Here is a 13,044-nt window from a genome sequence, read left to right on the forward strand (position 1 = left end):
CATACCCCTGGAAACTGTAGAATCCGTCCCAACTTCAAAGCTTGTCTACCCTCCGACATAGTCTTTTATTCTCATTATCCAACAGTGAATACATTAAGTCTTGCTGACTGTGACAAGATCCCCCTTCCCTCTTTCTCATGAGGGAGCAGTTTGCATCTGTTGAGCATCTCCTCAAGCATCTCCTCCATGGGACACTGTCTGATCGTGTCCTGTAAAGAAAGTTGTATGATCTATTAAGGTTCACACAGTGAGGTGTGGTGGAGGAGAACCTGGAATCGGCTCCGTGACCTCTTTGCCTTAGTAAATTAGGGAGCACCCTGGGCAAACTGCTGGGACTTAGAGGAAGCAGCTGGAGACCCTGGAAGTTCCCAGTGGGAGCGCTGGCTGTAATAACATGATGACAGGTGACTGTCAGAGTGAAAGGCCACAGATGTACAGTAAAGGGTGTTTTGATGTGACAATTTTTTGTTTTAGGTGCTGTTACACTACCAGACTGTCAGTGAACCTGCCGTTATTAAACGACTGATTAGTGTCTTAAACAAAAGCACAGGTGAAGTCACAAAGAAGAAGCCAAAGTGAGTGTTTTAATGCATAGAGTGAACACAAGCAACTTAGCAGATTTTTTACTGGTTAATTCATTTTTATAGTATTTCTGTTTGTGATAAGTGAAGTCTATTTTTACTTGCTCCCAAAATCTACCCCCCCAAAAAAAAACTAGATTAAAGGAAACACAAAACATCTATTTAAGCTCCTACCTAGGTATGAATGCTAGATATAATTTCTGTTGTGGATGGTGGCAGTGGGGTGTGAATTGTATATTAAAATTTACGTATAAATTTATATGTTTGCATCAGGCCCTAGATACTGAGGATATAAAAACAACGGGCACTTAAAAAAATCAGTTCTGCATTTTAAAGAATGAATTTGAATTATGTCTAGCCACTAGTTCCAAATTCCAGCTGAGTGTTCCTCTTAACTATCTTGTCACTCCCTTAATGAGAATCATTCCCTATGCTAAGAACACTCTAAGAAGAAAGTGAATTACATACTGTATAGCTTCCAGGAATTTTTCTGCTCAGAATCCACTTGGAGCTTTAAGCTAAGCTATCACCACCATGTTGTTTCCTTCTGATTTTTTTGTTTAAGATTTTATTTATTTATTTATTTGTCAGAGAGAGAGAGAGAGAGCACAAGCAGGGGGAGTGGCAGGCAGAGGGAGAAGCAGGCTCCCCGCTGAGCAGGGAGCCCAATGTGGGACTTGGTCCCAGGACCCTGGGATCATAACCTGAGCCGAAGGCAGCTGACTAATAGACTGAGCCACCCAGGTGCCCTGTTACCCTCTGATTACCATTAATATCCAGGCCTAAATGTGGACAGGTCCCTTTGGCTGGGACAAGGTTGGGATTTTTCAAGGGAAGTGCTTCCTGAGAAAATTAAGTTTCTTACCCTAATTCAATAAAGGGTAACCACAGTTTGGCTTGGCTGCTCTAGCTTTGGGGTTTTCCTCACTTTAGCCCTCTGGGGAATCCCACCCAAAATCCCCCTTTTTTAGTCTTTGGGTGTTCCTCCTCATTTGCACCTGTGTAGGAGGCCAGAGGGGGTTAATGGGTTCATAGTTTGGCTACAAGAAAGGAGTTTTCATACTGCTCTGAACCCAAGGCCTGTTTCTCCATTAGTTACGAAGAAAGGACTCCTTAATCTCTCTCTTAGAGGTAGTCCTTTATTTTATTTTTTAAGATAAATTTTAAGAACTTACTGAACTGTACAATGTTGTGTTAGTTTCAGATGTGCAGCTTAATGACTCAATAGTTCTGTGCATTTTTCAGTGTAGTGACCAATCTTCATTTTTAACCCGAATCTTTAGCTTCTGGCGCAAGTGTGGCTCCTGTTCTGAGAACTGTAACTAATGGCTAACATTACTTGAGGACCACTGTTTCCTGGGCTCTATCATGACTGCTTTCACATGATATACATTCTTAGCAACCCTATGAAGCACGTGCTATTTTCCCCATTTTTCAGATAAGGAAACTGAAGTGTAGAAAGGTGATATAACATGTTCAGGTTCACAGAGCTAGTGAGGGGCACTCAGGGTTTTAATCTAGTATCTTGATTCACATACACTATGTTATTTTTGGCAGAAGCCAGGTTGTTTGACCCATCACACAAGTGATTTGGAGAATTCTTAATCTAGAATTGATTCATCACATCTAATCCTGAATTTTCCCCTCCTTGCTTCTGCTACAAAGTCCTTGCTCAGTGATGCTAGGTTTTAATATATTTTTATAGTAATTTTCCCTGGCGCCTTATTTGTAGCTTTTCTCTTATTTTGCACCAATATAATTTAGTCTTTCTCCTTCATTTCCACTTCAAGGATATTGTAGACTCAACTGCTTTATGTGGAATGGAATCAGGCTTTCTAAAAACAATACTTAAATGCAAATAATGAAGATATTAGATGCTCTCCTTTCTTAGGAATGGGACTTTGGACTGAAATTGCCCAAAACCAATGTTTGGAAGTTTTGGAATACTTTCTTAGAAACTTGAGTTTGGTGTGCTCGCTTCGGCAGCACATATACTAAAATTGGAACGATACAGAGAAGATTAGCATGGCCCCTGCGCAAGGATGACACGCAAATTCGTGAAGCGTTCCATATTTAAAAAAAAAAAGAAAAAGAAACTTGAGTTTGGCTTATTCTAATCTGTCTGTCCCTGAACTAATCTTGCAGAAGGAGAGTCTATAATTGCTATCTTCTATCCTTCTAGAGCACATCAGAATTAAACTAGAGAACCTTTTCAGAATGCACCCTTTGGGGTTATATTCTTTTAGTAAGTTTACATGAGCCAATACACAAGGATTTTTGTTATGTATTTGTATGAAACTGTTTACAGTCAGGCTCATGTCTCCTGTGTCTGTCCCCCCCTCCTTCATTTCCTACAAACACCATATTGTGGAACAATCTTATGTGATTTTCTTCTGAACCCCTGTTAAAGAATCACTAGTCTATGTGAGAGAGAGAGGAGGGAGGGAAAGAGAAATTTAGAATAGTCTGTTGGCAGTAGGAGATTATCCTTTTCATAGGTAACTTTCCTAACATATAATCTACCTGTTAGAATTTTATATTGTATCCCTCTTTTCTTTACTTTCTGTATTAACTGAACCTCTCAGTTCCATGAGGAATGAAAGGGAAAGCTTTGGTGGAGGGTCCTTGAGCATTTGGTTATAAGATCCTTCAAGAGTTGTATTTAGAAGATAGGTTAAAAAAAAAAGTACATGTAAAATGAACCAGCTAACATTTCTTCTTCTATCTAGAATCATTCCTCTCATTTCTTTCAAGTAGCCCAGAAAAACACAAGGGCATATATTTTCATTTAAAAAAACCTTTTCTTTTGAAGTTTGTGAAAGTTGATTTGTTGATCGAATGTGAAATACTTATTTTTCAGTTGTTACTGTGTTTATTCACCTGTGTGGGCCATCCCTGTTCCCAACCCACCTTTTATTTGACAGACTGTTGACTAAAGGCCAGAATGCCTTGGTGGAGCTGCAGACACAACGCCCGGTGGCTCTGGAGCTGTACAAAGACTTCAAGGAGCTGGGCAGGTTCATGCTGCGCTACAGTGGCTCGACCATTGCCGCAGGCGTGGTCACGGAGGTATTGGGAGGGGACTGGTGGCTTGTGGGTGCGGGTGTCTTTCTGTACCTACTTCATAAGAATGATTCCTGAGAGCTTATGACTTAAGGGGAATACAGTTATAGTAGTAGAACAAGATTTTAAAATTTATATTAAACTTTTTTTAAATGATGGCAAGAAAATGTTGGGCTTTAGAACTTTTCATAATGACCCTTCTGAACTGTCCTCTCCACAAATAATGTTTCTCAGAATTTAAGTAAGTTTGTTGAAAAATAGATTTGTAAGTAAGCAATCCAGATTATGTGAACAGTCTTAAAGAGTCAAATGAATTGGGGGAGGTGATTTCGTTTGTTGGAAGAGCTTTTATTACTTTTTTTTTTTTCTTTAAATAACTGGTTCTCTGTGCATTTAAAATAATCCATTCAGAAAGTTCAATGAATGTTTCTGAAAGGGATCTAAGATGTATCATGTAAGGTGCAGTTGAGTTTTGAAGAAAATAGCCAGAGGTGAACCAGCAAGCTTCAGTAATTTACATGTACTTCCACACAATCATGATTAAAATCTTAGAAATACTATATTTATAATGAACACTTCATGTGGCTGTTTTCTGCATAAAAATTATTCACTGTATTTAATGGGATGTCTACTTTGAACACTGGGCTCTGTTAAAGTTGCATCAAAATTTAGTTACACTTGCAACCTGTGAAAGGCTTTGGTATTCAGCTGCCCAAGTTTGTTACCGCCCTACTGAGTCCTAGCAGTCCTTCAGTTCATTCACCTGTAAAAACTGGGTATGAGAACTTATCTCCCACCATTGCAAAGTGAAAGGGCTGTCACAAATGCTTGGCACAGTAACTGGCATTCAGCAAATGTTGCCTCACGCATGGTCTCACAGTCAGCCAAAGCTTTCTTTCTAAAAGAGCATTCTAGAAATAAGATAGTTTCTTGTGGAGAATAATGGAGAGATTGTAGTAAGTCTTAGAAATAGCATGACTGGAAAAGGGGAAAAGTTACAGGAAAAAAGAAGTTTCATCTTAACATAGTGATTATATTGCTGCCATTTTCCTTTTGTTTTCTTAAAATGCGACTGATTAAATTATAGCACCTTTTCTTTTTTTCTCTTACAGATAAAAGAATGATGGGTCAAAATTTCTACCATGTTTCCAAATGCAGTGAAATAGCTAACCTCTGTTTTTAAAGAATCCAGTTGTTCAAGTTCAAGGAACAATGTGCAGTTATTTTTTTAAACAAGAGAGAAACTTAAAATGATATAATCAGCTGCAAAGAAGTATTAATCATCACTCCTGCAAAAATTTCAAGTTGCCAAATGGCAAAGAAAGGCTAATACTACACTTTCATTAAAACAACTGGCTTTCCCTTTGAAATGTTAGTGAATAGATTTGCTGAGGTTTGTGTAAACCATCAGAAGTATGTAATAGAAGACATTCAGTCGTCATGAAATCAACTCTACTTCCAGCCATACCACAGATGTTTACAGTGTTCAACTTTACTGCACACATTTTAAGGAAAAGTAATAAAATGGATTGTTGAGGCAGTTAGTACTCAATCTGAGTGGTTTTTGTTTGTTTGTTTGTTTTTTAGTTAACTAAGAAAAGATTTCCTGAAGATTATAGGAAAGGTGTTTGGTGTTGAGCATAAGAATATTCTTCTACCAAATGAACTTTTGAAATCTTAGTTTGGAATTAGTGGAAACTGTCCCTTTGGTAACAAAGATATTATTTAAAGTATAAAGCCAGCTTTAATAAAATGCCTTAGTTTGAGCATAACAGCAGACTGTGTTTTGTTTCTTAGATTCTGTTGAGATTCTTTACCACCATTGCTAAGAATGACCTAAGGATTTTATGGGATCTGTTTCACCTAAGTTTCTTGGCTCTTTCATATGAATTCTTGTTGTTTTTTGTTTGTTTGTTTTCCTAACAGCAGGTCAAATTTCATCTCCTCTATTTCTCACCATAATTTTATTTCTCCTATTTATTTATTTATTGAGAGGATGGGTAGAGGGAGAGAGAACATTGAGCAGACTCCATGCCCAGTGCAGAGCCTGGCACAGGACTCGATCTCGTGACCCTGAAATGATGACCTGAGCCAAAATCAAGAGTTGGAACTTAACCGACTGAGCACTCAGGCCACCCTCTTCTGCTCTCATTTAGAATTACATATATGATAACTTTATCTCGCATACCTTATAGACTGCAAGTCCCCTGGGAGTAAAAGTCATGTTTTTGTTTGAAGTTTCAACAGCAAACTCCAAGGTATATTTAGTTAACAGGTTTTTGTTGCATTGCCTCCTGAGTACGAGCTGCTTTAGAGTAGAATTCGTGCTCAGCCGAGCCTGGGACTCTGATCTGATAGACTGTATGCTAAGCTTTCTTTATTGGGGAATGGTGTGATTTGTACGTTGGTGACTTACCATATACAACAGCATGTCCTTAGTTCTGCGGAAGACTACATCCATGTGCTAAAATGCACAGGGTGTAAATGTGCTGCTTGGAGAACCATCACAGTGAATATACCCGGATCACACATTTCTTTACTGAAAAGTATTGGAGTAATTGTTATTTCAGATAAACTTGCTAAGATAAGAAAGTATTCTGTTTATATATTATGTTAACTAGGAATGTAACTGGTAAATCTGGCAAAACCTAACTTACAGTGACTTAAGCAAAAAAGAAAGACTAGCAGCAGACTTGCTTTGACTCCACCTAGATCAAGCAGCTCGCAGTGTGAGCAAAGACTCATCTCTACTCTGCCTTCCCCAGGGTTGGTTTTGCCCCCAGACTCCATACAGAACCCCTTGAAGTTTCACACATAAATCTTCAGAGGCTTCATCAAGAGTCAAGAGCAGGTTTAAAAGAGCAGGTGTTTTCCAGAAGTTCTAGAAATATCTTATCGTTGAGTCTAATTTCTTTACCTAGGGCATCCTTGTAGTTGAGTGTGAAGTGAATTACCCACAGCATATAGCTGAGATTCCTGGGAAGGAAATTGAGGGTGCTTTCAGGAAAGGGAAATGGATTGAGACCTCGTAGGGCTGGCAGCCAAGAACAAGAAACAGCCACCATGTTATGTAAGGTCATGATAGAATTAACTTTAAATAAGAATATAGCATAAAACAAATGGTGGTAGCAGTAGTAGAAATGAATTTTATTCCTTCTTATATTGTGGTGAGGTATGGTCTTTTTATTTACATTATGTTTACAACTGGTTTTGCTGAAGGGGGGGTGGTGACATTAAGGGGACCACCTGTGGGACAGGTGTGCTGGCAGTGGGAGATTGGGGCTAGGGGACAAGACATACATACAGCAGCAAGCATGCCCAAGTTTGGTTTTGGTGGAAATCCTCCCCATGAAACTTCACCCATATTCATAACAGTACATTCCTCTGGGGTTACTCTGCCTCCCATACTGTGTTTCTTCTCGCTATGTGTGGTTTTACTGTTTGGTCACACAGGTGGCTTTGTTCTCTGATCTCAACTCTGAGTCTTTACTGCTCAGTTGCCTGTAGAGTAACTGGGCTTAAAAACATAGATCCATATTTTGACTCAGTGTTATTTCACATGTTCATTATTAATGACTATTTGGGCCTTTCTGTGATCTTTTTATAATGAGATTTTCAAAAATATGTATTAGTAGCTTTTAAAAAAATGTTCTAAAAATACAAAATTATTTGAATGTTCCTAGCATATTACTGATCTATAGGAGTTCATCAAGGTTATACAGCTGAAACAAACACACACATTCCAGAAGACCCAATAAAAATCACTGGGTCATCACTTTTTGGTTTTCCTCTAAAATATCCATGAAGATATTAATGTAAAAACATTTTCTCCTTCCTCAACATGAGCTTGCCATATTCTAGGCGCAGGAGAGAGCTCTGGAGTGCAGGTCACTGTGCTGACAGCCCAGCCGGGGTGGGAATGGATTATCAGTACCACAAACTACAAAGGAGAATTAACAATATGAAAGCATCCAGCAGGAATGTACCCTAAGGACAATGCAGAAGGGTCTAGATGGGGAGGGATAACATTAATGCTGAAGTAAAATTTTACTTCTATAGAAGATTCTCTTGGGTTAAAGTAATTCAGTCTGTAAATTATAGTCTCCCACCTGCCTGTTTAGAAAATAGTGGGGGAGGTTGGGGGGGACAGGTTTTGCTTTGGCAAAATCATCCAAGAGGGCAGCTTGTGGCCTCCAAACGAGCAACATTTAAAATCCCACCAACAGTGAGAAACATTCTTTAGAACCCACCCACCTCCAGGAAGAAGAGCCACATGAGTGAGAATCTTCTCAGTAGGACCAGAACTGGCACAAGCCCGCAGCGTCACACTGACACGAAGGACGGGTCCCAGGGGCCAGATGAGCCCAATGGTAACCTTTGTTTGAGCCATCAAAAGCCCTTCTGTATCAGAGATCTCAGAAGAAGTAGAATGGATGAATAATAGTCTGGTTCTTTGAAAATGCCAAAGCTATTCAAGATTTTAGAAAACACTGATGAGACAGGCATGTAACTGCATGATAAGGATCAACTGGAATTCGAGGTGAAGCGTGAGGTTTGGCTCCTGTGGGCCAGCTCTGCACCACTTTCCCAGGGAACCCCGGGACTCTACTCACAGTAGCAGAAGGTGGGCTGGTATGCGCTTTCAGAGGACCCCGTTCCTCTCCCTGGAACACTTTCAGGGCTGCAATTTCACATTTATTCGTATAATTCACTATTTTCTCCTACTGAAATCTGAGTCCCAAGAGGAAAGAGACCTTTTCTGTTTATTATTTCATTATTGGTCTTAGTCCCTAGCACATAAACGATTGTTAAGTGATTGTGAGAATTAATGCTGGTGATAGCAATACAAATGATCTTAATTTCCTTATGCCTGCATTGTCCGAAAATTACAAGTTTTTATTTCTATTCTAATGCTGTGTGTGCGGGGCTATTTTTATAGTGAAGGAAAAAGAAAACTTAGGGAAGCAAACTTCAGCACTGCTTCTGTCTGTCCTCTTGTCTGTTAAGACACAGCCCTACGTTGGACAGAGAATTTCCTGACCTGGGGTGAGCTCATAAGCCTTGGGGATTCAGTTGTGCTTGCATTTCAGAATCGGGCCAGGAAATCAACTGGCTGCCAGGGATTCTGCCAGCACCCGCACGGACATGCGATGGCCGAGATGGCCGACAGAACTCACTGCATTCTCGCCTGCCAGCACTGGGCTTACATAGAATTCTTTTAAAGATGACTATGAAACATAGTAACAGCTCCATGGAAAAAGCAGAAGTACGCTTAGGGTTCTGAGCAGGTGGAGGCAAAAACGTTTCTTTCCTGTGCATTGTAGGTAACAGAAGTTTTCCTTTAACTGCTGCATGGTGTCCGTGAGATGTAGATTTGATGGGTTGAGAACAGAATCAAAATAGGTTAGAAGAGATGGCATGGGGACCCAAATCACAATAGCAACATCCAAAGCCTGTAAAAATAGATACTAATTGCATACAGTGAATTGATGAGCTGAAATTCTCCTCAGAAACCAGTCTAGATACAGATGGATGAAAATGATAGAACCCAAGATTGCAGTTGAAGACAGTATGATGTTTTTATGGAAAACATTACAAAGGGATTACAATCACATTTTTTTTCTGTTAAAACTTTTACATTTCTAAGATTAAAACAAATCTTGGGACCAAAACAAAGCTCCCCAAAAAGTCATCTTCAAAGCAACAAAAAATGAACCCCAGTCTTTTCTGCAGCACTAAATTTTAAAAGACAAAGGAACACAGGAGCTAAATATATAAAACTTTAAGTTAGAGGGAATGCAACCCATGAACCCATTCTTTACCTGTGTGTAGTTTACAAGTGAGGGTAAGATGTCCTTGTGGGAGAGGGGTGAAGGAAGTGGGGAGGCAGGATGTAAATGCTCAGATCATGGAGGTAGTCCAAAGCTTTAATTAGGGAGGTCGTGACAGAATATTATTCAGCAAGCATAGGCTGGTGCCCGTCATCTGTCAAAGACCACCAGGGCACAACTAGTCAAAATTATTTCTATTGATGCTTGCTGCAGCAAGAGAGAACACAGACCACAGAGGACAAGGAGCTCAGTAAGAAGGCGTAAGGAGGGCCTGTTAAAGAATTGACATGTGGAAGTAGGTAATTTTGAGGAGGGCTCAAGTAAACAAGGGTTTCTTCTGGACTGGGTGCTGTCAGAAACGGAGTAATTCTGCAGCTGAGGGACCCACTTTTATCTAAGAGGCCAGGGCAATGAACACGCACAGCGACGGCAGTCACTCAAGTTCGCCACAAGAGGGGGTAGTTCCATCATTTTTAAGGTTTACACAGTACTTGGGTTTTCCCTCAGGGGTGATCACAGAGCGACCTAGTCTGACGTCAGAGATTTAGGAATTGTTAATGTTTGACAGAAGAACACCATGGCCTGCCTGTGAGGCCCTGCCAGCTTCTAGCTCTCAGAAGTGACTTTTTCTTACATGGAAATCACTGAAATAGGTAGAAGTAGCAGTGTAAAACCAACCACATAAAGAGGTCAATTAAATTATATGGGGATACGAAGTAGATTGTGGCTTTTTAAATATCAATTCGGCACCCCATCAACTGGGTTTAATCTTGTGATTCTCGGAGCAATGTTCTGTTGGAGAAGGTACACACCTCCACTGCCAGGCTCCTGCTTTCCTCCACCCTGGTCCCATGATCCCCTATTATAGTGGAGAGATGGGCTCATGGAAAGACTGCAGAACCAGGAGGGAGGAGAAGGACATGGGGCCGGAGAGGAGATAGTCTGCTGGTCAAGTTTCTTGTGGAGACAAGGCAGGTGGGGTTCTGAATAGATATTCCTCTGCCTGGGATTACCCACTTCTTGGCTGCCCGTTAACTTCCTCCCCATCCTTCCTTAGCCATCTCCCGAGTCTCCCAAGTCTCCTGAGTTCCATCCTCTGATCCCTCCAGGGAACTCACACGGGGCTCTCCATCCTCACACCTGGGAGCGCTCTACATCAGCGAATGCCTCCCCTTCTCAAAAGGAATGCTTTTTGTCTCTGACGTGAAAACACTCTATCTTCTTCTGAAATATTCTGGAACTCTTAGTCTTCAGAATATGAGTAAGCTCCATAGATCATGTTTATAGTTTTTGTCAGCTGAGCGTACAGTCCTGAGTCCTCTATTCTTACTGTGCCAGACTTGGCACTAATCCGTCCACTGGGGGTGTGGGTGGAGGCAGACCTGGTTGCTGCCAATGGGAATACCCTTGAACGCTACCCCAGCACTCAGCAGGACCCACTTCGGAGTGCAAGTGGTCCAGCCCAGAGAATTCAGGAGCAGGTCACATCCAGAAGTACAGGAAGGCAGGTGGGACCACAGGGGAGCAAGGTCTCTATTTGTAGGCCTGGATATAGGGTTTTATGTCTTTTTTTTTTTTTTAAGATTTTATTTATTTATTTGACAGACAGAGATCACAAGTAGGCAGAGAGACAGGCAGAGAGAGAAGGGAAGAAGCAGGCTCCCTGCCGAGCAGAGAGCCCTATGTGGGGCTTGATCCCAGAACCCTGAGATCATGGCCCGAGCCGAAGGCAGAGGCTTTAACCCACTGAGCCACCAAGGTGCCCCAGGGTTTTATGTCTTCTTAAGGGAAACAAGGCAAGAGATGACTGGTCCTGCATTTCGGGTATGAAGGCAGATTAGGGCTCAGGTCAAAGTGAGGCTGGTTGCTGCGTCCCAAGGAAGTGCCTCCCACTTCAACTGAGCTCTGGTTCCAGAGTCAGATCAGAGGTTGATCTGCATGCGGGGGTCAGTGGGTGCAGTGTGGACAGAAGAGGGCTGCTAGGACAGAGGGAGGAAGGTGAGGGCCATTGGATTATGCCAAAATGGACAAGGTCAAGCTTGAATAGCAAGTGGTGCAAAGTGCAACTATGACTAATCCCGCGTCAGCTCAGAGGCCGGGCCTGTTTCTGTGTGGGGAAGCTTGGAGAAACACCCACCCTTTTTAGAAGTACTAGGTCCATCTTCTCACACTACTCTGCTATTATGTGGCAGAAAATGCCACCCCCAGACTTAGGAAGTCTGTTTCTTTAGAAAGCTCTCCCTTAAGCAGTCCTCTACTTGGAATCTTTTGGATTATTATGAGCTATACAAAAAGATCAAAAAAAAAAAAATCTGACTAATCAATCCACATTAGTCTCTGTTGCTTCTGTCACATAATCAGATTTTTTCTCAAATGCTGGGGTGAGAGAAATCTCAGTTAAGTGGGTGAGGGAAAGGGAGGGTCAGGCATATTTTTGAGCATGAAGTGCTTGGGAGAAAGGTGCGCTTTTAGGAGGTTCAGAAGGAGAAAAAAAGACACAAGAAGCTGAGAGTGGGAGAACCAGGGACATAGTCTAGGGAAGGTCTGTCTGCCTGGGCTGGGTATTTCCCTGAGATCACTCTGTTCTGGGCTCCCTGCTACTGTGTTCTGTGGGACCAGGGCTGGGGTCTGCAAATCATATGGCTCACATCTCTTGCCAACTGGCTTTCTGCCAATGGGAGGCCCCTAGGAAGAACCTAGAAGGAGGAGGAGGGAGGAGATGCTACCTTCTGTCTCCAGTCTCTGTCAGCATCTCTGCAGCTACAGCGGGTAGCTTCTGCTGCAGCCCCCGCCTCCTGCCCCCCCCAACTCCACATCTGCAGGAGCCGCTGCTACCCACCCCTCCTTTGTACACCCCCATCTCAGGCATAGTGGCCTCTCTTCCCTGTTACTGGATGTCAATATTGTCTGGGTACCTCTGCTGGACTGGGCCTTCCCTCAGCTGTCTAACCCAATGTAACCCTTTCCTCCTATTAGACTTTGAAATACACACAGTATTTGCGTGTCCTGGAACAGACCCGCACTGTGTGTAGCATTGTATCTGTTTGTAATGTGGGTGGTCCCTTTTTCTCTATGTGTGACTAGGTATTCAACAGAAGCACATCCAAATGACCAGAAACCACCCACACGAGAGAAAGAAAAGAGAAAACTCACCTGGAACAGGAAAGGTTAAGAATTTTAGGCTGAGAAAAAATTTTTTTTTCATCTTTGAACTTCTTCCCCGCTTCTTACTGGGTAGGGAGAAGGAGCCTCAAGAATGTGACCACGTTATATAAAATGAGTTCTAATGCCAAAGGTTCTGCAGAGGCTTTGAGCTGCAAAGGAGAAAAGACCAAGGGGCTTGGTCCTGTGTTCAGCAGACCATCACAGGGCAGTTTTAGATTTGCAGAAAGGCCTGAAGCTTCATTGCACACGGAGCAGAGACCCTCTTGTTTGCATGCGTGATCTGCAAGCATTCTGGAGATCATTTAGGGAAAGACCAATTAAGTTGGGAGCGGGGAGGGCCTGAGGACGTAAACAAGCCAGCCAAAGTCCCAAATGACTGACGGATTTAGAGTATTGGTATCTCA

General features: G+C 41.9%; 1 protein-coding gene and 1 non-coding gene across 3 annotated transcripts in view; both read left to right on the forward strand.

Annotated features, from left to right (window-relative positions):
- Positions 1-5,416, forward strand: part of HBS1L (HBS1 like translational GTPase) — an 84,067-nt gene extending 78,651 nt beyond the window's left edge. The window contains exons 16-18 of one of the 2 annotated variants that reach the window (XM_004740249.3): positions 475-575; positions 3,506-3,650; positions 4,757-5,416. In XM_004740249.3, the coding sequence (XP_004740306.1) occupies positions 475-575; positions 3,506-3,650; positions 4,757-4,768 (258 nt within the window). In that variant the 3' untranslated portion in view covers positions 4,769-5,416. Of the gene's footprint in view, positions 1-474; positions 576-3,505; positions 3,651-4,756 lie in introns of those variants that run through there. The other variant, XR_001182012.2, reaches the window with a different exon arrangement.
- Positions 2,552-2,658, forward strand: LOC123387867. Its single transcript, XR_006602366.1, has one exon. It is a non-coding gene; the product is annotated as a U6 spliceosomal RNA (small nuclear RNA).
- Positions 5,417-13,044: the final 7,628 nt, after the last annotated feature.

The sequence above is a fragment of the Mustela putorius genome, unplaced genomic scaffold, assembly GCF_011764305.1.
Source record: "Mustela putorius furo isolate JIRA1106 unplaced genomic scaffold, ASM1176430v1.1 tig00003863_pilon_pilon_pilon, whole genome shotgun sequence".
In the NCBI taxonomy this organism is placed as follows: domain Eukaryota; kingdom Metazoa; phylum Chordata; class Mammalia; order Carnivora; family Mustelidae; genus Mustela; species Mustela putorius.